Source organism: Malaclemys terrapin, chromosome 4, assembly GCF_027887155.1.
Source record: "Malaclemys terrapin pileata isolate rMalTer1 chromosome 4, rMalTer1.hap1, whole genome shotgun sequence".
In the NCBI taxonomy this organism is placed as follows: Eukaryota; Metazoa; Chordata; order Testudines; family Emydidae; genus Malaclemys; species Malaclemys terrapin.
In genome coordinates, this window is record NC_071508.1 from 126,791,594 (window position 1) to 126,818,203 (window position 26,610).

At 40.8% G+C, this 26,610-nt stretch overlaps 2 protein-coding genes across 6 annotated transcripts in view; both read left to right on the forward strand.

Annotated features, from left to right (window-relative positions):
• AK7 (adenylate kinase 7) overlaps nucleotides 1-4,123 on the forward strand; it is a 53,211-nt gene extending 49,088 nt beyond the window's left edge. Inside the window, exon 18 of one of the 4 annotated variants that reach the window (XM_054028445.1) lies at nucleotides 3,207-4,123. In XM_054028445.1, the coding sequence (XP_053884420.1) occupies nucleotides 3,207-3,245 (39 nt within the window). In that variant the 3' untranslated portion in view covers nucleotides 3,246-4,123. Of the gene's footprint in view, nucleotides 1-120; nucleotides 752-3,206 lie in introns of those variants that run through there. The other 3 variants (XM_054028444.1, XM_054028446.1, XM_054028447.1) reach the window with 3 other exon arrangements.
• Nucleotides 4,124-5,724: 1,601 nt separating this feature from the next.
• Nucleotides 5,725-26,610, forward strand: part of PAPOLA (poly(A) polymerase alpha) — an 80,114-nt gene continuing 59,228 nt past the window's right edge. The window contains exons 1-3 of one of the 2 annotated variants that reach the window (XM_054028449.1): nucleotides 5,725-6,167; nucleotides 23,820-23,993; nucleotides 24,653-24,719. In XM_054028449.1, the coding sequence (XP_053884424.1) occupies nucleotides 6,160-6,167; nucleotides 23,820-23,993; nucleotides 24,653-24,719 (249 nt within the window). In that variant the 5' untranslated portion in view covers nucleotides 5,725-6,159. The remainder of the gene's footprint in view (nucleotides 6,168-23,819; nucleotides 23,994-24,652; nucleotides 24,720-26,610) is intronic. The other variant, XM_054028448.1, reaches the window with a different exon arrangement.

The window sequence follows — 26,610 nt, forward strand, 5'->3', positions numbered from 1 at the left end:
GAAAATTATGCAATTGTGTAGACCCTGTGTGTTTTCTACTCCTTAAGTGTGGGGGAAATCATTACTCTGTCTGGTATAAACAATGCTGCCTCTGTTAAATGTTGCATTTTGCCTATACAGCAGCATCAACCTTGAGACCTCAGCTGTCCCTCTTATCGCCTGCTTAGAAATTGCAAAGACTCAGGAAGAGACCGCGAAAAAGCAAAGAAGACATGCTGCAAGAAGTGATGCGGCAATCTATTAAAGAGAATGAGAAAGCACAGAACTGGAGGGAGAGAGAAAGCAGGATCCGCCAGGAAAATGCAGCGCACCGATGGCAAAGCACGGAGCACCGGCAGCAAAGCAGGATCGGCTCATAAGCATCCTGGAGCGCCAAGCAGACGCTATCCAGGAGCTCATAGCCATGCAGAAAGAGGAGCAGTACTGCAAACGCCAACACCACTCCCCCTACAGCCCTTGTCCCAAAACTCTTTCCGTTGTGCCCCACTGTCACCTCCAACCCACTTTCCCCAACTTCCGTGTTCTTCACGCCACCCGCTGCCTCCAACACCAGTATCTTCACCAACCAGCCCTGAAAACCACGACCCTGACCCTCTGCACTTAACCCCAATCACCATGCAGTATAGCTGTCCTGAAGTGCAGCACTCACTGCACAGCACACCAGACAGGACATACACGAATCTGTGATTGTACCGTTCCCCACTCCACCCCCTTGTTTCTTTTCAATAAATATATTTTTTTTCTTTTCAATAAATGGATTCTTTGGCTTTGAAAACATTCTTTATTACTGCATAAAGTAAAAGACTCCTTAGCCCAGGAAATAAACAGACACTGCAAGTATGCTTGTCTGCTTAGCAAACACTTATTCCTAAAGATTGTAACTACTGCACTTCACTCCCATGCAGGGCCCCAGACATCACTGCTGGTTTTCAGCCTCAAATTGCTCCCTCAAGGCATCCCTAATCCTTGCAGCCCCACGCTGGGCCCCTGTAATAGCCCTGCTTTCTGGCTGTGCAAATTCAGCCTCCAGGTGTTGAACCTTGGAGGTCCATGCTTGAGTGAAGCTTTCACCCTTCCCTTCATAAATATTATGGAGGGCACAGCAAATGGATATAACCGTGGGGATGCTGTTTTCGGCCAAGTCCAGCTTCCCATACAGAGACAGCCAGTGGGTCTTTAAACGGCCAAAGGCACACTCCACAGTCATTCGGCACCGGCTCAGCCTGTAGTTGAACCGTTCCTTGCTGCTGTCAAGGCTCCCTGTGTAGGGTTTCATGAGCCACGGCATTAACGGGTAAGTGGGATCTCCAAGGATCACAATGGGCATTTCAACTTCCCCTACCGTGATCTTCCGCTCTGGGAAAAAAGTCCCAGCCTGCATCTTCCTGAACAGCCAAGTGTTCCAAAAGATGTATGCGTCATGCACCTTTCCGGGCCAGCCTGTGTTAATGTCAATGAAACGCCCACGGTGATCCACAAGCGCCTGGAGAACCATAGAGAAATACCACTTCCGATTAACGTACTCGGATCGTACGTGGGGTGGTGCCAGAATAGGAATGTGCGTCCCATCTATCGCCCCTCCATAGTTAGGGAACCCCATTTGTGCAAAGCCATCCACTATTTCCTGCACATTACCCAGAGTCACGGTTCTTCTGAGTAGGATGCGGTTAATGGCCTTGCCAACTTGCATCAACACGATTCCAACGGTCGACTTTCCCACTCCAAACTGGTTTGCGACTGACCAGTAGCTGTCTGGAGTTGCCAGCTTCCAGATTGCAATAGCCACCCGCTTCTCCACTGGCAGGGCAGCTCTCAATCTCGTGTCCTTGCGCCGCAGGCTGGGGGCAAGCTCCTCACACAGTCCCATGAATGTGGCTTTTCTCATCCGAAAGTTCTGCAGCCACTGCTCGTCATCCCAGACTTCCATGACGATGTGATCCCACCACTCAGTGCTTGTTTCCTGAGCCCAAAAGCGGTGTTCAATGGTGCTGAGCACGTCCGTGAATGCCATAAGCAATTTCGTGTCGTACGCATTACGCGGCTCGATAGCATTGTCGGACTCCTCACTCTCACTGTCACTTTGGATCTTAAGGAATAGTTCGACAGCCAAACGTGACGTGCTGGCGAGATAAGTCAGCATACGCCTCAGCAGTTCGGACTCCATTTCCCACAGACAACAGATCGCGCTGCACAGAAACCGTTAAAAGATGGCGCCAAAGGTGGACGGAAACACAGGGATTTCTGGGATGTGAAGCGATGCATCACGGGGCGTTGGGACAGGACCCAGAATGCCCCGCACCCACGCCCCCTTCCCACAACCCACGGCGCCAGAATGGGAAGAGGTGCTCTGTGGGATAGCTGCCCATCATGCACCACTCCCAATAGCGCTGCAATTGCCACAAATGTGGCCACGACAATGCGCTGGGCAGCTATCAGGGTGGACAGACTGCAGCACTTTCCCTACTCAGCTGCACGAAGTCAGGTTTAACTCACAGCGCTGTACATCTGCAAGTGTAGCCAAGGCCTATGCCTTAGTGAAGCTATATTGATGGGAGAAGGCCTCCTATCAACACAGCGCTGTCTACACTGGGAGTTTGGTCAGTATAACTGCATCACTGAGGGGTGTGAATTTTCCACGCCCCTAAGTGACGTAGTTATACCAACATAAATTTGCAGTGTAGACAAGGGCTTAGTTAAGGCTTAGAATGAATGCATCCTTTTTGTGCTACTGTGGGCAGTATATAATGTCCTTACATTGTTGCTCATTGCCCAATATGTACAGAACCAGAATGATATGCATCTATAGGGAGCAGAGAGGGCTCTCAGTCTATTAACATCTTAGCAAGAATTATGATCTACATTAAGGAAAAAAAATAAGGAGATAAGATGTACACATTCCTGGAGTTTTATCTTTATGGGGAAGGACAATGTGGCCTCAGTAATAGGTGGTACAATCTTTGTTTGCTTGAAGTAATTGTACACTTTGTGTAAAGAGGGGTGATAATATTAAAAATGTCTTATAGAAATTGATGGCATATCTATCAGGGCTTACAGCTTTACCATCTTGGAGCTATATAATAGCTGTTTGGATTTTGTTTAAAGTGGTGTTATCCTCTAAACTTCTGTTAATTTGGGGAAGTTTAAAATTGAACACTTAGAGTCTGTAACACTGTTAACTTTACTTTTTGTCAATCTTTTGTCTATAGGCAGAATATCTCTTCAAGAACAATCCTGAAATGCAATGAAAGAGTACTGACAGATGTAAAACCCCAACACATCATCACACTAATGAAAAGGCAGAACATTTCTAATGTATTTTACAAAAAAACTGATTACATTGAAACTATTTTCTTTATATTTCTTTGTGTAGTTTTCACTTTGATTTCTGACATATTACTTTTATAGCTCATAGTACAGTAGATAGATTTGCACTCCACTAAATACTCTGTTCATGACATCTTAATTTATGCACATATACATCAGAATATTTGTGCATATACCTATTTGAAATTGTGGTCCAAAAGAATCCACACCCTATCATCATGGAAGGGCAGCACTGTTGGGTGTGTTCCCTACCTCCCATTCTCTAGTGCAGTTGACATGATTAGCACCACCAGCAAATTCTTTTCTGGTTCTATAGCACACTGAAAGAAAGGAACAAGGCTATGGGATTCTTTCCCCCAGTCTTTGAAAAGGGGGCAGCTGCTGCTACTGATAAAAGGAAGGAAACAGGAGCATCAAGGACTATCTTTCTATTACTCTCCAAGTGTAAAGCTTTTTCCTCTCCTCTGCTTATTAGGAGCCTGTTAAGGCACTAGAAAGGCTTTCAGTCCAGGGGTTTTGAGCACCCTACATGAGGCATAGTGAGCAAGGGGTAATTCTGACCTGGGCTTCACTCCCTCTGCCTGTTACACAAGAGCAGACAGACAGTGGAGCACACAAAGTGCTGCCATTCTGTACCAGATGTGGAAGCATACCAATCCACTAAAGTGACTGAGTAAATGCCTGGTGACCCAATCTGGATCTGCCATTAATTTTCAGTGTTGTTTTGGTATTATCAATATTTGGTTTAATAGTCAAAGGATATTCAATATTTCTGTATCATTAAAGTTTATTAAATTGCTTTAAGATTCCCATAGTGGCAGTTCTTGAAGGAGAATCTAAAGAGTTCCTGGATTGGTCACAGTTAGTTTCTCAACGATAGTTGGATGGCTTTCATTTGGTTATTTTGATTTTGTATTGACCTAATGTATATTTTCAAGGAAAAGGCCAAATAAACCATCTATCTTGAGCTGATGAGGTTTTGATAGTATTAATCTTCAAATATTTTTTATTATAGAAAATGTAACATAATATCATCCCAAAACAGAAAGCATGCCTATGAGGGCTGTTTGGAAAGAAAAAGAGAAACAAAAACATCTAACATTTCTAAAAAGGATGATGACCTATTAATACTACATATAATAACTGCAAAATATTTTATTTTTAATATAGAACTTTATTAATTCTGTGTCCCTATTCAAACACATGCATGCTACATAACTTGCACAAGGTCACGTGCCAAGTCAGTGACAGAAGCAGGAACAATGTGTGTATTCTAACCAGATAAACATTTTGTGGATCTAAAAATCCCGTTGACAGCCAATCCAATTATTCATCTGGGATTCATTTGGAGACAATTTTTAAAGTATCTCATATTTAATAAGTCTTTAGCACCATTCAGACAATCTCACAATGCAAGAGACCAGTGGTTGATAGGAAACTTGATCAAAAGTGGATTTTGGTGTGGTCTTTACTGAGAGTGATTCTTCTTCCCAGCAGAAATTCTACTGCATAAATCCCTAAAGAGACTAATAGCTGATTTGGACAATAAACTGAATTTTCTTTCTTCCTTATGCAGTCCACGTTTATTTGGATTTGTTTATGTGAATAAAATAACGTTTCATACAATACCACTAAATTCTCTTAAACTGTATTAACCTCATTGCTGCTGAAACGTTAGAAATCTAGGAGGGGTTTTTTTTTTAAAAGAGAGAACTCGATCCTTCAACTTTCCCAGGTAGAAAAACGGAGTTCCATGCAACATATGCTCGGTGGACCTTCCGTATGGCATGACCATATAAACTTTCCTCTGGGTGGAGTATAAAAAGAGAAACCGAGTAGGCTGAGCACCGGCATGAGAAGCAGGATGGATGTCTGGAGTCCTCGTTTTGAATCAGACAATGACTCCCTGTCTCTCTGTGGCTTTGCCTTGTTTACCTATGTGTAAAGCGTGTCCCATCAGACCGTCACTTACTTACTCCCCAGAGAGGACAGGAATCTCGTGGGTGTTCAGTTCGGGTGCTACGAAGCGGGAAGGCGGTCTGATGTGTAAATCCCGACACGCTGCAGCAGGAGCGCTAGGCACAGACTGCCCCCTTGCTACCTAGAGCTGGCTGCAGCTCTGCCAATCACCCGGGGCCAGGGAGCTCACTATAAACGGCCTACAACGGGCTGCCTGGAAACCTGTTCCCTCCACGCTACCCCCGTGGTCAAGGCGAGCCTGTCCGGCTACCGTCACGCGGGGAAGCAGGCACAGCGCCGCTCCACAACAGCACAGGCTCCGCCCTGAGAGGGCTTCCCTGCCGGGGGGGCGCGACACTGTCCTCAAAGGGAACAAAACGACAGCCTCTCCGGGAGCTCCCCCCGCCCCCACAGGAATCGCCCACAAAGCTGCGTTCTCTGACTCTTCTGCGCGTGCGCGGGACTTCCTGGCGGCCGTTAGAACTTTGTTTTCAAAACCCACCGCCGCTCTCCCTGCCTAGAACTACAAATCCCGTGTTGCCGGCCAGCCGCGCGTTTAGTGGGCATGCGCCGGCGGCTCTGCGTGCCGTGCGTACGAGGGGGCGCGTCGTTGCGTAGGCCCCCGTTCTAGAACGTTGCTGTGGTAGCGCCCGGGCGCCATGTTAGGAGGAGGCCGGAGGGAAAGAGGAAGGAGAAGCGGCGGCAGCGGCTCGGCCCAGCGAACAGCTCCCTCCTCCCTCTAGGGCCCTACTCCGGCCCATATCATGCTCACGGCTTCCGCTTCCCGGCGGGACGAGTAACCGGTCCGGAGGCGGCAGCGGGGGAGGAGGAGGGGGACGAAGAAGAGGCGGCGGCAGCGGGGGAGCTGGAGAGACGATGCCGTTGTAAGTTGGAACCCGGCAGGGTGTCTTGAAGGCTTGGGCCTTGTTTCCCCTTAGCCTTCTTCCCTAGCTTGGGGGCTGGCTCGCTCCCCCAAGCCCTTCCTCTGCGTAGCGGGACTTCGGGCTTTCCCCCTCCCCAGGCCACCAGACTCTTCCGGTGCCGCAGCCTGAGGGGCCGCGGATTCGCAGCTTCCCGGGCTTCGCTCCCCGCGGCCCCTGATCTTTCTGAGGCCCCCTATGATAGGATGGGAGGGCTGAAGGAGCCGTGCAGCACCGGCCACCTGCCAGACTCTGGAAGAGCCCGTGCGTCGTTCTGCCAGGGCTCCGTGTAGCCGGCCTCCTTTCCACTGTGAGGGGCCGCGCGGCCTCCGTGCTCAGGCAACCGCGCGGCGGGGGCCTCACGCCTGCCTGCCTCCCCCGCACACAATGAGGAGTTAAGCGCGGCCTTCAGGGAGCCTCTTCCGCAGAAACGATGCACGTGGAAGGGCTGCTCTTTTACCTCTATTTCTAATGTGTGATTCTTTCGGACTAAGCTGTTGTCCTGCAAATGTTTCTCCAGTCCCTTTACTAGACTGGAAAGAAGCAGTTCTGTTCAGGTTACTCTGTAAACCTATGACATTAGCGCCCCCTGCCCTGTGGAAGCTAGTAGCTAGTAGTCCATCGTACTTTTCTATCTCTACTTCCCACCACCCTTCCAGCTCCAAAAAACAGTGGGGTTTTGCATCTCTTGGCTACAATTCTTTGGAAGAACTAGGACTGGTGCTCTGGGTATCTTTCTTTGCAGCAAGTTTGGCAGCCTTGCTTAATGATGGGGCAGTGTGAGAGACAGATGAAGTTTCGCAATTCCTTTGTTTCCTTTTAGCAATTTGAAGGCTCTTGTTTGGCATAGGCCCATTACTGTTGTCTACATTTAGTGGACACCTGGATATGGGTGGCTAATTAAATATTTTTGAAAGATCTGGCATGTTGGTTTACAAAAGATTTTAAAGACACATGATTCAAACTTAAATAAGGTACTACATGCACTGTCTTTTTAAATCCCAAGAATGTTTTTCAAAAGAGCAACACTGTATTCCTGTGACATTAATTTGATTGTAGTAATATCTAAAGACCCCAGTCAGGAGATCCCATTGTGCTAAGCACTATACAAATGTTAGGCACTACCATAATACAAGTAAATAATAAAACTAAGAGCCCCAGTCGTAAACCAGAACCCCCCTTGTGCACAATGAACAAACACAACATAATACACAGACAATCCATACCCCACAGAGCTCAAAGTCAGCTAGGATTTTGACAGTATACAATGTGAATAAATGAAGGGGGGTTCAGTGAGGTAACAGAACACATCAAGGCTATTTTTTACTATTTGGTTGGCGTGGATATACATTTTTTGAGTTAATACTCAGTTTTTTTCATTACTATCATTGTGATAAGAGTGGCTGACTATTTGGTTGGAGGTGTATATAAGATTTTTTTGCAAGGCTTTTATAAAGACTGCAAAAAAGCATGGGTCTCATATCCAGTAGATAATTCCATAATGGGTTTTATATCTTGAGAAAATGAAATTAAGGGGAGTAATTCTTTTTGTACGTACTTTTCCGTTTGTGGCTCCATTCTAAAGTTGCACCATTGCACCTGTAGGCCTGTGGGTAGGTGAGTCCCAAACTCTTTCACATATAGTACAAGTTTGAGATTATATACGTTATTAGGTTATTACCATGGTTTTCTTGATTTATAGAGTTTAACTCCAAAATTGTAAAGTCTTTTCCAGATTGAACTTGTCATACAGATTTCCATCCTGAGAACTTTTTTGAAATAGAAAATGAAGGAATTTAGTGCATGGTACAGTTGGACTTCTGTAATATTATATTATTTTATAGTTTGTTTAGGAAGCATTAGTAATTTTACAAATCATAATTTTAAAAACTTGCACTGTTGATCTCTTAAATGGGAGACAGACCAGTCCTCGCTTACAGACAGCCCCCCCAACCTGAAGCAAAAACTCACCAGCAACCGCACACCATACAACATAAACACTAACCCAGGAACCTATCCTTGCAACAAAGCCCGATGCCAACTCTGTCCACATATCTATTCAAGTGACACCTTCATAGGACCTAATCACATCAGCCATGCCATCAGGGGCTCATTCACCTGCACTTCTGATATATGCCATCATGCGCCAGCAATGCCCCTCTGCCATATACATTGGCCAAACCGAACAGTCTCTACACAAAAGAATAAACGGACACAAATCTGACATCAGGAATCAACTTTCAAAAACCAGTGGGAGAATACTTCAGTCTCTCTAACCACTCAGTGACAGACCTGGCAATTTTGCAACAACAAAACTTCAAAAACAGACTCCAAAGAGAGATTGCTGAACTTGAATTAATATGCAAATTAGATACAATTAACTTAGGTTTGAACAGAGACTGGGAATGGTTGGGTCATTACACTAATTGAATCTATTTCCTCATGTTAAAATATTCTCACACCTTCTATGGGTCATCTCGATTATCACTTCAAAGGTTTTTTCTCTCTCCTGCTGATGATAGCTCATCTCAATTGATTGGCCTCTTACAGTTGGTATGGCAACTCCCACCTTTTCATGTTCTCTGTATGTATAAATATCTTCTTTCTGTGTGTTCCATTCTATGCATCCGATGAAGTAGGCTGTAGCCCACGAAAGCTTATGCTCAAATGAATTCGTTAGTCTCTAAGGTGCCACAAGTACTCCTGGTCTTTTTTTAAATGAACCTGTTACTCTATCTACTTAGAAAAGACTGACAAGTTTTATTTATTAAAAATCCCTGTAGTAGTGCTTTGTATGACTGTGCAATTACTGGGAATTTAAAATTCATTAGACAGCCATGACTTCAAACAAACTGGTACAATATAAGCAATCAATAATGTTAATCTCTGAATTTATGAAGTGATACCTTCAACTTCTTTTAGATCAGTAGTGGCATTAGTTAAAATCTCTCACTATTTTGAAAAATTAGCATGCTACTTTCCCCTTAATACTTATGCTTTCCTCCTGTTGGATGCAAACAGGCATTAACCTATTTAATGGGTTAAATAGGGTTTAATGGGTTCCAAGTGGAAAATAAATCTACTAATGTTAAATGCAAGTAAACATTTTCTTACACGCACATACATATACCACTGGCTCAGTCACTGCTACTCAGGCCTGGTCCCCACTAACCCCCCACTTCGGACTAAGGTACGCAAATTCAGCTACGTTAATAATGTAGCTGAATTCGAAGTACCGTAGTCCGAACTTACCGCAGGTCCAGACGCGGCAGGGAGGCTCCCCCGTCGATGCCGCGTACTCCTCTCGCCAAGCTGGAGTACCGGCTTCGACTGCGAGCACTTCCGGGATCGATCCCAGAACATCGATTGCCTGCCGCCAGACCCTCCGGTAAGTGTAGACGTACCCTCAGTCCACTTTAAGAATGTGTGTAGCTAGAAAAACAAGAAGTCGTCCGGTGGCACCTTAAAGACTAACAGATTTATTTGGGCATAAGCATTCGTGGGTTAAAAAAAAAACTCACTTCTGCATCTGAAGAAGTGAAGTTTTTTTACCCACGAATGCTTATGCCCAAATAAATCGGTTAGCCTTTAAGGTGCTATCGGACTCCTTGTTGTTTTTGTGGAAACAGACTAACATGGCTACCCCCTGATGCTTGACACTATGTGTAGCTAGAGTCACCCTAACTTTTCTATGAACTTCTTGTAGATCTTCTTTTAGTTTTGCATGATAGTGCCTGGCGATCCCAATCAGGATTTTGCTTCCATTCCGGGAAATCCTATACAACCAGACACAAGACTTTCCCCTGTCCCAAGAGTTATCACTCTTTCTATTGAGAGCATACAAAAGCTTGTAATACTAAAAAAACAATTCAGTAAACAAAAACTCAACATAAAGAATGTTAGCAGTCTGACACGTTTTTATTTTTATTTTAAGGCATTCTCAAACACCAAGATACAAATTGGGATTCTGTTTGCAATACTATTAGCTGAAAGTTATATAGCCCCTTTGATTTGATGATCCAGCCTCATAAGCATTTAATTAAGCCTCACAAACACTTGTGTTTAAGGGATATATGGCTGTCACTTAATCCATCATTTTTGTGATACTGTTTCTGGGGTGGAAGGTGAAAGCCATTTAAAGGAATGCATTCAACTTAAATTTTGTTGAGAGCTTTTATAAAACTGAAGAGCATTAGATTTCCACAATTAAAAAAAATATTATTATGAAATGCTATTTACAAACATGAATGCCTCTGGATTGTCTGAAATGGAAACATTGGGACAGTAAGAACCTGAAACTGGAGACACGCTTCCTTAGGGCTGGCCTGCACAGAGAAATTGCAGTATAAAAATGCTTCTAAATTGATGCAATCTCTGGGTGTCAAGTTGGCCTCATTTTTATTGTCCTTAATGAGAAATACAAAGAGTGAATGGACTGTGAATAATGGCTATTAAATTGGATTTGTAGAATTCTTTCACTTTTAATAATATAAGTTGGCCTATGAATGTTTACATGATCAAAAAAGTTGTCAAAAAAGATGTTTTTATTGTAATAGATAAAATCACCAGAAGTAGACAAAATGACAGAGAAATACATTGGGCTATCTGGTCACTCTTAGCTACTGAGAGTGCTATAAAAATGCAAATATATACTGTCCGCATGTACATGTTCCTTGCTGTCAATGTGAGCTCCATTTTGGGTTGAGGGCAGTGTCTGACCCTTTGTTTGCATCAGACTTCACCTGATTCAAGTTGAGTTTTGGAATAAAGTTATTTGTACTTAAAACTCAACTTTATTAATTTAATATTTCCAGAAATCTAAGGTTTTTATGCCATTCTGGTCACTATAATATCTAACTACCTAAACAAAAGATCATTTCTAAACCAGTCAGGTACAAAAAGGTATAGTTCTGTAGTGATTTTTATTAAAAAATGAAGGGCTTGTAATTATGATATGAGTAAGTTGAGGTCACATTCAAACTAGTTTGAATTTATTGGGCGTGGAAGAATTTTGCATTTGTGAATGGGCTGAAATCAGGGTTTTATGAATTATGGTATGTGTGTTGGAGAGAAGCAAGTGTACTTACCGGTTTTGTATTTACGCAATTGTTTGTTTTTGTTCAAGTGTCTTATCTCAATGGGCAAGCTTTATTTCTCATTAAGAATAAAATTTTAAAATCAATTGTTCATCATTATCTTCCTAGTCTCTGTACTGAGGATTATACCATAGTCACAGTGCAGAGCAATTGCACTATTGTCTCCCCTTACCCCCCCCCCCCCCCGGAAGAATAGTTTTCTTCTTAATGTATCAATTTCAATCCATCCTGTAGTAACTTTTTAATATGGTAATGTTAAGAGGAATTTTCAAATTCTATGTAATTGTGCCAAGTAGGAAATGTTCCTAGGGGAAATAGCGTTCTGAAGAACATAATGTTTTAAATCCGGTTTCTAGTCCTTATTGTTCCAAAGATAATCGTGTGAGTGTGAAGGAAAATACTGTTGCAATATCTCTCTTGCTAAGTCCTTCTAAGGCTGCATACTCCAATTTATGAGTTGGACTCGTAGAGCTTCTATCCACCTCAATTCTACTACAGCTATCACCTTTTAGCAAACAGAAAGCGTTCTCTAATGCTCTGTCACTTGTATATGGACACCAAACCAGTGATAGTATCATATTAGCTTAGAGACAATGTCATTTTGATTCAGATGACACATGCAGAGTTCCCTAGAAGTTTGACAGAGTTTTTTTTCCCCTGGAGCTTATAACATGGCTCTTAGCAGGAATGCCACCTGGTATGTTGTAATGGGTGTGATAAATACCCCAAAACTTGCTTTCTGCAGTGTTAAGGTTACCCAGTGGGGCCTTGTGCCGTTCCAGAATATAATGTGGCTAAACGTAAACATCTGAAAACTAGGGCATGCCACACCTGCAATGCAACTTTAATTCTGTCTACTTCCGCCAGGAGCTGGCAAAAGCCACTAGGAATGGTTCAGTAAAGGTGATGAAAAAGTTTGCAAACCACCAAGGGAAGTGGTAGATTTTTCCATCACTTGGTGTCGTCAAATCAAGATTGGATACGTTACTGGAAGATGCCTTAGTCAGTCACAAATTACAAGGCTCAGTATAGGAGTCACTTTAAAATCTGTGAATCTACAGTAAGTAGATATGAAGAAAGCCTCAAAGAATGTGCTGTTGTGTTGTATTCCACAGCTTTGAATTCCAGCATTTATCTGCATGTACTCCAGCTGTGTTCACTGTTAGGTATAGCTGTATTGATTGTTGGAGGGATAAGTTGAAGCATCTTGACATGTGCATGTGTACCTTGAGAGAGAAAGTATGCCTCACTTCTGAACTGAATTTTTTAAATTTGCATCAGTAGGGGTGCACAAGCATGGTGGTGTTTTTTTGACAGGATTGTCAGTAACCTGACTGCATATGTGACAGTAGTCTCCAGGGCTTAGTTAAGAGTAATGTCTCAGAAGGAATCTTCAGTGAAAGGGTGTGAAGGGTTGGTAACACTGAAGTCTGAGGTCACTTGTGTGGAATAAGTCGTCATTTGAGTGCAGGGTAGGTATAGGTAACTTCTGTTTGCTGCACCTCACCTAAACATGAAGGTTTGGCTTAATAAAGAGAAAGGTTAGACTTTGTCCTACAGTGCTCCTGTGCTCTGTTCCCAAAGTCTTCTGCAGTATCTGTGAGGATAGAGTGGTAGTACATGCGGTGTGGCATTTTGGGGCATCGCTTAAAGGAGGCAGAGTTGTATTGCAAGGGTGCATGTACGTATGAACAGAAGAATGGCCATACTGGTTCAGACCAAAGGTCTGTCTAGCCCAGTATCCTGTCTTCTGACAGTGGCCAATGCCAGGTGCCCCAGAGGGAATGAACAGAACGGGTAATCAAGTGATCCATCCCCTGTCGCCCATTCCCAGCTTCTGGCAAACAGAGACTAGGGACACCAGGCTAATAACCATTGATGGACCTATCTTCAATGAACTTACCTACTTTTTTTTTGAACCCTGTTATAGTCTTGGCCTTCACAATATCCTCTGGCAAGGAGTTCCACAGATTGACTGTGCATTGTGTGAAGAAAAACTTCCTTTTGTTTGTTTTAAACCTGCTGCCTATTAATTTCATTTGGTGACGACACCCCCCCCCCCCCCCAGTTCTTGTGTTATGAGAAGGAGTAAATAACACTTCCTTATTTACTTTCTCCACACCAGTCATGATTTTATAGATCTCTATCATATTCCCCCTTAGTCGTCTCTTTTCCAAGCTGAAAAGTCCGTCTTATTAATCTCTTCTCATATGGCAGCTGTTCCATACCCCTAATCATTTTGTTGCCCTTTTCTGAACCTTTTCCAATTGCAATATATCTGTTTTGAGATGGGGCGACCACATCTGAACGCAGTATTCGAGATATGGGCGTATCGTGGATTTATATAGCTAGCACACAAGGGGGCGAGGATTCCCCAGAAAAGCAGAGCCCCCAGGATACTAGCTCACACAGGGGGAGGATCCTTGCTCTCACCCAGTCACTGCTGTCTCATTCCCCCACCCTGTGCATGAGGCGAGACCCTCTGTGGTCACTGCCTTTAGGGATGCAGCTGTGAATGGGAGGTAGGGTGACCAGATGTCCCGATTTTATAGGGACAGTCCCAATTTTTGGGTCGTTTTCTTATTTAGGCTGCTATTACCCCCAACCCCTGTCCCTCTTTTTCACATTTGGTGTCTGGTCACCCTACTGGGAGGTATCTTTCCCCAGTGCTCAGTCAGGAAAAATGGAGTGGGGCTGAGGAAGGGGTGGTGACTTCAGATGGGAGGGGAGAATGTGGAGGTGATAGGCCTCCTGCGCCGAATCCCCAGCTATATCATTTCCTCTCCCCTAGCTTGAAAATGTTATGAGCAGCTCATGTTAAGAGGATCTGTGTATCAGGAACTGTTTGACCAACCAACCCAATAGCTTGCTTTCCTTTGATCACCATTGGTCCCCTTGTTCAGGAAGCATGATTACAGTATTCTAACTGCTTACAAGAGTCTTTCTTCTTCCCTCTGTTCAATTAATGCTAATTTCCTTGGCAGTACTTAAGTAAAATCTGAGTCTGCATATGCTTTTTAGAGCACTGGAAAAATACGTCTCTTAAACTAGAAATTTTAGTCTCAGGGCTAAACTTCCAGAAGGAGCCCCTGCTAAATGCAGGCAGAGAGCAAGGAATATGCACAAAGCAACTTTTCTGAAAGCTGCTAAGAATAGCTCACAGCACATGCATGCAGCTCAGGTTCAATGACCACAGCATGTCACTTTGAGCCATCCAATTACTATGGGAGCATATTCCCTGTGAACCCTCTTGCTTCAACAGAGCCAGCCTAGTCTTGCCTGTACACCTGCATTGTGGTCTTTTGGACACATCAATTTGGCATGTTCCAGCCTTGAGTTACAAACTTTGCTTTTTCCTTTCAGTCTTGCTTCCCCAAAAGTGCAGTAGGTGCCATACACTAAATAAATCCAAAGCAATTGAGTTCTGTTTGGGGAGGATGAGAGCCATAATTGGAGGCTCAGGTGTGCAGCCAAAAAATACATGATTTTATAAAATACTGGTTTGGGTTTTTTTTGGTTTGTGTTTTATAACGGAGGCTGTATTTTAGATGTTTGGACCATTAGCTCTGCTCACTACCCCCATGAGGCACAGCAAATTTCAAGACAATCTGCCTCAATGTGTGGGTTTTAAGGCACCATGAAAGTGATGCTGCACCATAACTTTAGCAGAGTTGTTGCTCTGCTATAATTATGGAGGCACAGATAGCAGCTCCATCGTTAAGGCTGCACAGGATTTTCCTTTTTCATGGGATTTTTCGAGTGTTTTTTCTCTACAGATTTACTTTTTTATTATATTTTAAAATTACACATCAGTTTTTTTTGAATTTTATAAAGCAAGTGTTAATTTATCTAGTTAAATTAGCATGGCTTTTTATAAAGACTTGAAGTCTCTCCTTTTTTCGAGCTGCCTTCATGAAAAACCAGTGAACAGAGTCCTGAAATTCCTCACACAAGCAAGAATATCACACTTTTTAGTAAACTGGGGTATTGAATAAGTGGCATTAAGTACATGAGTTGATAGCTGACATTCTCTAATAATAGCTTTTTTCATTATGAGTTAATGACAGAGGGATTTTTAACTATATTAGCTAAAATGATGCTCACGTGGATTTCTGTTTCCTATTTTTTGCTGTTTTTAATTAGGTATTTGCTTTTAGCCATCTCACTTACTCATAGTAAGTGTCTGAATGTTGTATAGGTAATACAGTGTACTCCTCATAAAAAGATTACTTATGTAGCACTGTAAGTGGAAGGCACTTCACAAGCATAAAATAAGAGACGAACCCTACCCCAGAGAGCTTACAAACTTGTTGATGCATGTAACACAATGAATGAGAACAGTCCCAATGGGAGGATGGACTAATGGTGTAAAGAAATATGCCTGAGAATATTTTGTTTTAACTAGGGCTGATGAACGATTAAAAAAAATTAATCTCGATTAATCACACTGTTTAACAATAATAGAATACCATTTATTTAAATATTTTTGATGTTTTCTACATTTTCAAATATATTGATTTCAATTACAATACAGAATACAAAGTGTACAATGCTCACTTTATATTTTTATTACAAATATTTGCACTATAAAAAACAAAAGAAATAGTATTTTTCAATTCACCTAATACAAGTACTGTAGTGCAATCTCTTTGTCATGAAAGTTGAACTTATGTACAAAAAAATAACTGCACTCAAAAATAAAACAATGTAAAACTTTAGAGCCTACAAGTCCACTCAGTCGTACTTCTTGTTCAGCCAATCGCTCAAATAAGTTTGTTTACATTTGCAGGAGATAATGCTGTCCACTTCTCATTCACAATGTCACCTGAAAGTGAGAACAGGCTTTTTTATGGCAATATTGTAGCCAGTATCGCAAGATATTTACATGCCAGATGCGCTAAAGGTTCATATGTCCCTTCATGCTTCAACCACCATTCCAGAGGACATGCGTCCATATTGATGATGGGTTCTGCTCGATAACAATCTAAAGCAGTGCAGACCGACGCATGTTCATTTTCATCATCTGAGTCAGATGCCACCAGCAAAAGGTTGACTTTTTTTTTTTTTTTTGGTTGTTCAGGTTCTGTAGTTTCTCCATCTGAGGGTATGTCTACACTTAGAGTTTTTGCGCTGTAAGTTTCACCTGTGATAGGGAACCGGTGAAAGTAAAGCACTTGTTTGTGTACTCACTCAATTCCTCAGGTGTCAGAGAGTGTTTACACTACCAGCACTTCCATCACTGAAAGCAGTGCTGTAGGGCAGCTATCCCACAGTGCAGCTCTCTCGATAGGTCCTATGGGAAGGGAGGTGGGCAGAAGGCATTCTGGATCCCTGCTCAGTGCCCCGTGCTGCCCTGCTTCTTGTCTCAGGAGCCCCATTACTTCCTTGTTTCTTCTGTGGCATCTTTTTTAAAACCTCCTGCTGTCTGGCTGCTTTCCCCGCCACATCTACAAACAAAGGGAAAGGGAGCTTCAAACTTCCCGGGGCTTACAGGGGGAGGGGCGGACGTCCGTGTGTCAGAGCAGCAGAAATGCTGGTCGCTTTTGGAACTGTGGGATATCCTCTGGAGGCCAAAAGGTGTTTACACTACTAGAACGTGTCTTCACTTGCACAGCACCGCAAAAAGAACAGCGGTAAGAGCTGTGTGCCTCTCGTGAAGGTGGTTTTCTTTTTGTGGTGGAACTTCTGAGTGTAGATGCACCTGCGGTTTTAGCGCAAAAAAGGGAGTTTTTGCGCTTTAAATGGTAAGTGTAGGCATACCCTGAGTGTTGCTCTTTTAAGACTTCCGAAAGCATGCTGCACACCTCGTCCCCCTCAGATTTTGGAAGGCACTTCAGATTCTTAAACCTTGGGTTGAGTGCTGAAGCTATCTTTAGAAATCTCACATTGGTACCTTCTTTGTCTTTTTTCAAATCTACAGCGAAAGTGTTTTAAAAACGTACATCGTATGCTGAGTCATCATCCAAGATTACTATAACATGAAATATATGACAGAATGCCGGTATAACAGAGTTGAAGACATACAGTTCTCCTCTTGGGAGTTCATTCACAAATTTAATTAATACATTATTTTTTTAATGAGAAGCATGTCCTCTGGAATGGTGGCCGAAGCATGAAGGGACATACGAATGTTTAGCATATCTGGCATGTAAATACCTTAAAATTCTGGCTACAAAAGTCCCATGCGAATGCCTGTTCTCACTTTCAGGTGACATTGTGAACGAGAAGCGGGCAACATTATCTCCTGCAAATGCAAGCAAATTTGTTTGAGCAATTGGCTGAACAAGAAGTATGACTGAGTGGACTTGTAGGCTCTAAAGTTTTACAATGTTTTGTTTTTGAGTGCAGCTATGTAACACAAATGTAGATTTTTTTCCAAGTTGCTTTCACGATAAAGAGATTGCAATACAGTACTTTTATGAGATGAATTGAAAACTATTTCTTTTATCATTTTTACGGTGCAAATATTTGTAATAAAAAAAATAGTGAGCACTGTACACTTCGTATTCTGTGTTGTAATTGAAATAATATATTTGAAAATTTAGAAAAACATCCAAAAATATTTATTAAATTTCAATTGATATTCTGTTGTTTAACAGTGTGATTAAAACTGTGATTAATCGCTATTAATTTTTTTAATTGCGATTTTTTTTTTTTTTTTTTTTTTTGAGTTAACTGTGATTGACAGCCCTAGTTTTAACAAATGGAAATTTCTGGTTGCAGTCATTTGAGCTGTGCTAATGCTAGCTTTTATTTAACTTCATTATGATTGGGCGTGAGAGTGGAACTTAGGACTGCTTGAGTAGAGTTCAGTGGTAGAATTGGTTACTAAAATCATAGAAATTTTGGGGTGGAAGGTACCTTGAGAGGTGATCAAGTCCAGCTCCCTGCGCTGAGGGTGGACCAAGTATATACTGCAGCAAAGAGTCCTGTGGCACCTTATAGACTAACAGACGTATTGGAGCATGAGCTTTTGTGGATGAATACCCACTTCGTAGGATGCATGTAGTGGAAATTTCCAGAGGCAGGTATAAATATGCAAGCAAGAGTGAGTCAGGCTAGAGACAATGAGGTTAGTTCAATCAGGGGGGATGAGGCCCTCTTCTAGCAGTTGAGGTGTGAACACCAAGCGAGGAGAAACTGCTTTTATAGTTGGCCAGCCATTCACAGTCTTTGTTTAATCCTGAACTGATGGTGTCAAATTTGCAGATGAACTGAAACTCAGCAGTTTCTCTTTGAAGTCTGGTTCTGAAGTTTTTTTTTTTTTTGCTGCAGGATGGCTACCTTTAAATCTGCTATTGTGTGTACAGGGAGATGTAAGTGTTCTCCTACAGGTTTTTGTATATTGCCATTCCTAATATCTGGTTTGTGTCCATTTATCCTTTTACATAGGGACTGTCCAGTTTGGCCGATGTACATAGCAGGGGGGCATTGTTGGCATATGATGGCGTATATTACATTGGTGGACGTGCAGGTGAATGAACCGGTGATGATGTGGCTGATCTGGTCCTGTGATGGTGTCACTGGTGTAGACATGTGGGCAAAGTTGGCATCAAGGTTTGTTGCATGAATTGGTTCCTGAGTTAGAGTTACTATAGTGCGGTGTGTAGTTACTGGTGAGAATATGCTTCAGGTTGGCAGTTTGTCTGTGGGCAAGGACTGGCCTGCCACCCAAGGCCTGTGAAAGTGAGGGATCGTTGTCCAGGATGGGTTGTAGATCACTGACGATGCATTGGAGAGGTTTTAGCTGTGGACTGTATGTGCAGGGCTGGCTCCAGGCACCAGCCTGGCAAGCAGGTGCTTGGGGCGGCCGCTCTAGAAAGGGACGGCAGGTCCAGCTATTCGGCAATTCGGCGGACGGTCCCTCACTCCCGTTCAGCGCGAAGGACCTCCCGCCGAATTGCTGCCGCAAATCGTGATCACAGTTGTTTTTTGTTTTTTGGTTTTTTTTTTTTTTTTTTTTTTTTTTTTGGCTGCTTGGGGTGGCCAAAACCCTGGAGCCGGCCCTGTGTATGTGATGGCCAGTGGAGTTCTGTTGGTTTCTTTCTTGGGCTTGTCTTGCAGTAGGAGGCTTCTGGGTACACGTCTGGCTTTGTTGATCTGTTTCCTTATTTCCTCGTGCGGGTATCGTAGTTTTGAGAATGCTTGGTGAAGATTTTGTAGGTGTTGGTCTCTGTCCGAGGGGTGGAGCAGATGCGGTTGTACCTCAGTGCTTGGCTGTAGACAATGGATCGTGTGGTGTGTCCGGGATGGAAGCTGGAGGCATGAAGGTAGGCATAGCTGTCGGTGGGTTTTCGGTATAGGGTGGTGTTAATGTGACCGTCCCTTATTTGCACCATGGGGTCTAGGAAGTGGACCTTCTGTGTAGATTGGTCCAGGCTGAGGTTGATGGTGGGGTGGAGTTTTTCCAGAGTCTCCTTCCCAGGGGTCCAGATGATGATGATGTCATCAGTGTAGCGTAGGTAGAGAAAGGGCGTGAGTGGACGAGAGCTGAGGAAGCATTGTTCCAGGTCAGCCAAAAAATGTTGGCATATTGTGGGGCCATGCGGGTGCCCATATCGGTGCCACTGGTTTGGAGGTATATATTGTCATCACATTTGAAATAGTTGTGTGTGAGGATAAAGTCACAGAGCTCAGCAGCCAGTTGTGCTGTGGCATCAGGGATACTGTTCCTGACATCTTGTATTCCATCTGTGTGTGGGATGTTTGTGTAGAGAGCCTCTACATCCATGGTGGCTAGGATGGTGTTTTCTGGAAGGTCACCAATGCATTGTAGTTTTCTCAGGAAATCAGTGGTGTCATGGAGATAGCTGGGAGTGCTGGTGGCATAGGGTCTGAGTAGAGAATCCACATATCCAGACAGTTCTTCAGTGACAGTGCCAATGCCCAAGATGATGGGGCATCCAGGATTTCCAGGTTTGTGGATCTTGGGTAGTAGATAGAATAACCCCGGTCGGGGTTCTAAGGGTATGTTGATTTGTTCCTGTGTATGTCTGTAAGGTGCCACAGGACTCTTTGCTCCTTTTACAGATCCAGACTAACACGGCTACCCCTTTGATACCTGGGAAAGATGATGATTTAGGAGAGGACTTTTGTGTGTGGAGGTCCTCTGCTGACAGTACCCACTTCAAGCAGACTCTGGCTTTTTTCTTGCTACTGTTTCTAGCCCCTGTTATAATTCTTCATGCCTCTTTTTCGCCTGCATGCACTGCTGTTTGTTCTTTGTTCTCCTCATCGCCCAACCTATCAGTAGTTACATTTTTTTAAACTGTTAATTTATATTTTAGATTTATAAAATTAGAAATTGTGGCTGCAAATGATTTTGGAATGTGATCACAAAGAGATATGTAATTGGCAGCAAAAACGTATGGCTGGTTGTAGGGTTGTGCATGGTGGCATAGATTGAAAATCCTTGTTTGAAACCGTAGACGAAGCAAATAGTCCTATATGAAAATTTGTATGCATATGTGAGTAAACTTTCGATGCTCATAATTTCAAAACCACAATTTCCTTCAAGGTGGGCTTCTTTCTTAGATTTCAGTGAGATCTGTACAGATCAATTTTGATCAGACTTGTGGTCGTTGTCTGGTTATGCATGTGTAAAACATTTGATGAAGCTGTTTGAGTTCTACCTGTATAACAACATTTCTCAAACATTTGGCTTACTGTTTCAAAAATTAACTTGTGCTGAAGTGAACCATGGAAAACTTTCAGTGCAAACGTTCATTTCTCAAGTTATGAGCAATTGGAAAAGGAGGGAACATGGGGGCTGGGCTGTAAGGGAAAACATATTGCAACTTAACTTTAGTGGATGCTGTCAATTTTGCTGTAATATAAGCCAGAAGAAGTTAATCAGATCCAGAGAAATTTGATGGCTAAATACTTAACAAAAATATTAGTTTACCTCTTGTAGCCTGTCAACTTTGTGGCTTCTAAATAAGAGTCCCTGAAGTCTGCTGTTGAGCTGCTGTTTGTCTTGCTTATCAGGGTGTATTTGATTTAAATCATGATTTAAATAACTAGTCAGGAAGACTCAATTCAATCATGGATTTCTATGTAAAAGTGCATTCTTGTTATAACCTTAATACATATTCTTCACAACTCAGAGATAGATGTAGGTTTCATTTTTAGAAGGTACACGCTATACATTTTTAAACAGTGATTTATTTTGAAAAATTTTCAGATTAGTTTTACAGCTATATCAGGAAATGAATGATTGGTTATTTCAGTCACCAAAGGTAATTGAAGAAGATATTTATGAAGTCAGTTGGACGTGAACTATCTCCAATTCAGCAGGTTAATCATTAATATTAGAGGATTTTCTTGCCATGCTGTATTATGAGGAGAACATCACCAGACAGACATTTAAATTGTTTTATTTAACGAAAACAACAACATTGTGTATTCTGGATTTTTTTCTTCAACAGCAAACATATATTTTAACAAAACAAGCATATTAATTTTTTAATTTAGTTAAACATTCAAGTTTTTTTAAATCAGATTTGTTTTTGGTAAAATTGTTTAAAGTAGTTAAATGAAATATTAAAAAAAAAAAAAAAAAAACCAAAATTAAAATCGACTGTCAGCTAGGTCAACATGAGAAACTTAAAATATTGGGTTCTGCAGCTAACTCAGTCATCTTCACCTTCATTTTCCTGTTTGTTCATAATTTGGAAAAAAAAAAAAAAAAACAAGCTTTCCTGCTTTTCCAGGTCCCAAACGATTTCTTAATTTGGAATGAATTAATCCAAAGGAAGAAAATATTCATTCTACACTGGCAGAAGAAGCTACTGCTGTTAAAAGTGAGATTATCACTTCAACAGTCTCTGAATCCAAGTGCTTAAGTTTTTTCCACCAGTTCACTGTGTGAATTTCTTTAAAACATCATCAGCAAACATATATTTCTTGAATGATTCTTATTCCCAAACTGAGTCTCTTTAATGGCCTGCTGCAATTATAGATTTTCCCTTCTAGTGAGAGAATGGTATGGTAGATCTCAAATCAATGAAGGCTACACTCAGAAAGACCTCAAAACTTCGGGAATATGCTGCTCAAACAGTTTCACTTTTGTTTCTACTATCTGTCCCTCCCTTCTCACATTTATCTCCAGACTTCTTCTCCTTGTCCAGTTCTATTCCGCCTCCAACAATCTTCTATTCATTGAACTTTTTGAAACTTTGCACTTTGAGAGAGGTAAGGGATTAACTCTGTGTACACAAATTTGCAGAGGGACAATAGGGTTGAGGTCTGTCTCTATCTCTCTATTGCTGTTAACAAGCATGTTATCTCTGGAGACACAAATCCATAGTTTGAGAACTGCAAAACTAAGCATCTCTGGTGGTATCTTCTAGACTGAGCACTGAGTCCCATTGGGTAGATGTATAGATTATTTAGGTGAATCTTTTCAGAAGCCCTTGGAACTCCATAAGATTGGCTCCCTAATCCATGAACTATTGGAACTCATTTACAAAACTTTTCTTAAACATTACATGAATATATTGTCTCATACTATAGAATTAGAATTTATAATCCCTATTCCATGATGAGATACATTATAGCTCAAAGATATCTTAATTAAAACTATCTTTAGATAGTTTTTTTCCTGAAAAAGCATTTTATCAAAAAAATCTGACTGAAATTTTAAAAATGGATTTTTTTTATTAAATGATTGATTTTTATCCACCCTGTTGCTCATATATGTTCCTAAGAATAATCTTTTAGTCAAAACATCTTTTCACTGCTCATTGTTCTGTTCTTTAGATATGACAGTTTTGGGTCAAAAATATTAATTCTGTTCACTAATTTTAATCTGAGTGACTATTGTTTTTAAGGAACTTCAGTCATCTGCGCTCAAGGATGGTTATATATTTCAGGATTTTCTTTATAGGCCAATTACCAAACAATTTCTGTATTATGTAATAAAACTTGATCTTCTTTTAAAATAATAATAAACTGTTCTACATAATCAGCTCAAATTTAATTAATTGGTTCTTGATTTTGTTTTGTAGAATTCTTTTGAAGTTGTATTTTTTTCCCCGATTCTGAAGTATATTGTCGACCACATTTGCCCTTATTTGTCTATCTTAAAACTGTTCCTGATGGCAAAGTTCTCTCATTCTTATCATTGAGGCCTTGTCCATGCACACAAATTGCACTGGTTTAATTACAGTTGTTTTAAAATCAATTTAATTATACTGGTGGACATGTACATTGGTTTACAACTAGTTGATGTTGATTTTAAAAGTACTTTAAACGTAAAGTATTTAGGGAACAGATCTGAGTAAGGTGACATTTTATAGTAACTTTTCACAGTAATATTCCCTCCTTGATCAAGAGTAGATTAAAATTATTACATAAACTCACCTTAAAGTGACAACTTAATCTGGTTATGGGGTCTAATAGCTGCAAATAAGATTTATCCTGATTTTTCCTTGATCTGTCTTTGTGTTGATTATTCGATGATGAAAGAAAATAGAAATTGTCATGTTTCTGACAGTAATTTTATCTAATTATCTTCTAGTCCAGTTACAAACCAGGGATCACAACAAACACAGCAACTACAGAAGCATTATGGCATTACCTCACCTATCAGTTTGGCTGCCCCCAAGGAGATTGACTGTATACTTACCCAGAAATTAATTGATACCCTAAAGCCCTTCGGTGTGTTTGAAGAAGAGGAGGAACTGCAGCGCAGGTGAGTGAATGTTACAATACTTGCTTTCTAATGTTAAAGTGTATTTCAGTGAAATGAAAAATCATATTTAAATTTAGTTTTCAAAATTAACAACATTATTGACAGAGTCTGGAGTCTGTCTTCTCAACAGTAGGAATCAGTGAAAAATCCCTCAGAATGCAGAGCTCTAACAGTTTTTTAGTGTCCCTAAGTTAAAGCTAGTCTTTGTATTTGGAAGTGTAAGTTTATGTATTCCCTCTTCTAGTATTAGTCCCATTTACTTTCCTCTATAGTTTTCCTGTTAAAACTTTCTGAAACTTGCGTCTTTCTACTGTTCATTACTGCAGGAAACATGTGAACCTGAGCAAATGATAGAAAGTTCACATCTTTGGTATGCACACACTTAAAAATGTGTGTACAGTTCATGCATATGTGTATCCCAAAGAGCCCTTATTGGTTCAAATAACTGAAATATTTGTTTATTCAACTAGAGTAAAAAAATAGTGGAAATATTTGAAGACTGTATTCATTTCTGTAGTTGTATTAAAACAGATAAGATCTGCTATTAACTTCCAGTGTACTCTATTTATTTACCTTTTTATGTAACGGTGATCAAAATCTTAGTAAAGCTCATTAGTTTTCTATAATTTTATTTGTGAATTCTGATGTTGTATCAACAGGATTCTAATTTTGGGGAAGTTAAATAATCTGGTAAAGGAATGGATACAGGAAATCAGTGAAATCAAGGTATGGATGTATTTTCCTTGTAGAGTTACTTGTATTAAAATTTCTTGCATACAAGATAATTCCAGCATGTATTCCTAGTTCAAGAGATGTATTTCACTTAATCTGTTGTCGTATCTCACTAGAAAATAAAAGTAAGATTAATGTTCTTGATTTCACTTCTAGTAAACACTTACTAGATAGGTGTGCAAGACTGAAACTTCTGTGTTAATGGATGTTGAGACATTTTATTTTTAGCTGCTGCTTAATTTTCAGATCGGAGGGGGCAGCTATTCATCTACTCAAGTGGAATTGGAATTTATTACATTCTTATTAAAAACTGGATTTTAACTTCATGCTTAAAATTATCAACAGTTTTATCTGATCATTTGAACTGGTGGTAGGGAGTAATAAAGTTCTTTTGAGACTGAGATAAATACAGATTTCAGAGTAGCAGCCGTGTTAGTCTGTATTTGCAAAAAGAACAGGAGTACTTGTGGCACCTTAGAGACTAGCAAATTTATTTGAGCATAAGCTTTCGTGGCCTACAGCCCACTTCTTGGATGCATAGAATGGAACGTATTTTGAGGATACACACACACATACAGAGAGCATGAAAAGGTGGGAGTTGTCTTACCAACTCTGAGAGGCCAATTAAGTAAGAGGAAAAAACTTTTGAAGTGATAATCAAGATAGCCCAGTACAGACAGTTTGATAAGAAGTGTGAGAATACTTACAAGGGGAGATAGATTCAATGTTTGTAATGGCTCAGTCATTCCCAGTCTCTATTCAAGCCTTAGTTGACTGTATCTAGTTTGCATATCATATTTTTTCTCTTACTTAATTGGCCTCTCAGAGTTGATAAGGCAACTCCCATCTTTTCATGCTCTCTGTATGTGTATATATATATCTCCTCAATATATGTTCCATTCTATGCATCCGAAAAAGTGGGCTGTAGCCCACGAAAGCTTATGCTCAAATAAATTTGTTAGTCTCTAAGGTGCCACAAGTACTCCTGTTCTTTTTGGGATAAATATATTATGTGATAGAGCAAAATATAAGATCTTATTGTTTTACATTGAGCTATTTTAACTTTTCTGAAGAGTTAAACTTCATAGGAACTTATTTAAATTGGCACCTAATTACTATTTTCATTGTTACTTTCTTAGTGCAGTAATGGCTTTTAAAATTTTTTTTACAACGCTCTTTGGAATTGTCAGGCCATACTTTTTAAGCCACTCTCATTTTCTAGTTCTTAGAGATATGAACTTGAAAATCACATTTCTCTGTGAATTTTTATGTAATATATTTAAGACCAAAGATGACTATAACTAAAAGCCTTTTTTCAACTTACTTTGTGTGTAATTGATTTTACTGTTTTCTCTGTATAGTTGGTTTTCTTTGTGTGAATGTGTACTCAAATATTAAATAGAAGAGGAAAACCCTTAAAATAAAAGTGAAAAATGAATGTAAAATGAAAATTGGCAAGTGGGGCTTAGGTTGGTAGTTTTAAATACTATACTTTCCCATCTTGTTGATTTTTGTCCTGGATACATTTATATTTAGTAAGTTTCTTAGAAGTAAATCACAGTTGAAAGAAATAACTGTGTAATGTTGTAAACATAATTCATGGTTAATGCATACTAGATCAGATACACCTTAGTTTTTATGCAATAGACTAAGTTCCTGTCTGTCTCAGATGTGCTAAATGTTACTACAGCAAGCTTAAGCAGAACACTGTGTCCACAAACCGTCTTTCGACTGTTAAATCCCAAGTAATAGAATGGTTACAACTAGTGTCATCGAATTTCTAGCACTATAGTATATATTTGTCACGTTATATACATAGTTCCTGAGTATCAAATTATTACCTCCTGTCTGCCACCAAATTTCATTATTGTGACCTAGCATTGAT